This window comes from Lupinus angustifolius, chromosome LG02 (assembly GCF_001865875.1).
Source record: "Lupinus angustifolius cultivar Tanjil chromosome LG02, LupAngTanjil_v1.0, whole genome shotgun sequence".
In the NCBI taxonomy this organism is placed as follows: Eukaryota; Viridiplantae; Streptophyta; class Magnoliopsida; order Fabales; family Fabaceae; genus Lupinus; species Lupinus angustifolius.
The window spans coordinates 3,027,470-3,028,949 of NC_032010.1; the positions used below are offsets into that span (position 1 = coordinate 3,027,470).

A 1,480-nucleotide genomic window follows, 5' to 3' on the forward strand; every position below is an offset into this window, starting at 1 on the left:
TCAAAGACTCTTAGGAATGACTAATTGAATGAGATCATTAGAGGATGTTGAGTAAGGAGCATCAAGTAAGTTTGTGAAGTAGTCAAGAACATAACTTGCAATAGCATTCTGATCAGTTAGCATAGTATCCCCATTTTTCAGCATGGACAAAGACTTAGAAATTTGTCTAATTTTTGTGATTCTGTGGAAGAAAGATGTGTTTCTATCACCATTCATATGCCACTCAAGCCTAGATTTTTGTTTCCAAAACTCCTCCTCTGTTGATAAAGCTTGCAGCAAAGAGGACTTAGCTAGCCTCTCCTCCTCTAAAACCTCCTCATTAGGACCAATATCAGATATATAGTTTTGTATGGAGTCCACTACTGCCATAGCAAACTTGACCATTTGATGGACATTCCCAAAAATTTCAACATTCCAAACTTTAAACTCATTCTTCAGATTTTTTAGCTTCTGAGATAGAATAGACATAGGGCAGTCAATCTCTTCTTTGTTCCAAGAGTCATCTACAAGTCTTTTGCAATCCAAATGATTAATCCACATCTTTTGGAATCTGAATTGAGAGATTGTCTCACCACTTCCATTATTGGCACCCAAAAGAATCGATGATGATCAGAAGAGATTCTAGGCAAAGTACAACAATGAACTTGGTTCCATGTGTTTATCCACTCATTGTTATAGAGACATCTATCAAGCCTTTTCTCTGTTAACACATTACCTCTTCTCCTATTAGACCATGTATAGACATCACCTCTAGTTTGTAGATGAATAAGATTGGCCTTATTAGTGAAGGCCTTGAATTCAGAAGAGGGCCCTCTGGCAGGAATCCTAGCACATCTACACTCATCAACCCCAAGAACAACATTAAAGTCACCTATGCAACACCAAAGACCAGGATTTAGACTCATCAAATGTGTTACTTCATCCTAGAGAAATCTCCTCATTAGATGATTTGTGCTTGCATACACAACACTAAGAGACATGTTGATCAGAGCTAGATATTACTAGGGGGAGAGCTCCAACCTGCAAAAGCCCTATAAGGAAGGAAGCAATAATCCCTTATCATTAACTATGAACAACTTAAGATTTAAAGAAGACCAAAACCTTTGATTAACAACTTCATATTCAATCATAGGCTCTGAGACAAAAACCAAGTCTGGCTTATTAGTAAGGCAAATGTTTTTCAACACTAACCTTGTTTTACTGTTTCCTAACCCCCTACAATTCCAATACAAGACTTTCATTGATTGGAGGTTAGATAGCTGCCCCTTCGGGTGTTATGGATTTTTTTTCAGATTTTTCTCTCTTTTTTAAATTTTTCCTTTGGGATTTGGATATAACATTGGTGAATTCATCCACCTCCTCGTCCACTTCATCCTCATCCCATAGCCGACCTACAACTCTCATGTCATTGGCAACTCTGGTATTAGTCATTGCTTCAACTAATTGACAATCCACATTATTCTCATTAGGAGCCAGTCTG

General features: G+C 37.6%; 1 protein-coding gene across 1 annotated transcript; it reads right to left on the reverse strand.

Moving 5' to 3' along the window:
- On the reverse strand, positions 1 to 1,063 carry LOC109325854. Its single transcript, XM_019558454.1, has 3 exons — positions 1,021 to 1,063; positions 716 to 871; positions 1 to 503 (listed from the first exon to the last, which is right to left on the reverse strand). Exons 1-3 carry the CDS (start codon positions 1,061 to 1,063, stop codon positions 1 to 3), a joined length of 702 nt encoding a protein of 233 aa, XP_019413999.1.

Excerpts from the sequence above, each read along its gene's own strand:
- LOC109325854 (XM_019558454.1), bottom strand. The coding sequence starts at position 1,063 with ATGATAAGGGATTATTGCTTCCTTCCTTATAGGGCTTTTGCAG. Across the intron at positions 872-1,020 it reads TCCTTATAGGGCTTTTGCAG|GTGACTTTAATGTTGTTCTT; the intron begins GTTGGAGCTCTC and ends GGTGTTGCATAG. Across the intron at positions 504-715 it reads ATGGTCTAATAGGAGAAGAG|ATGACTCTTGGAACAAAGAA; the intron begins GTAATGTGTTAA and ends AAAGACTTGTAG.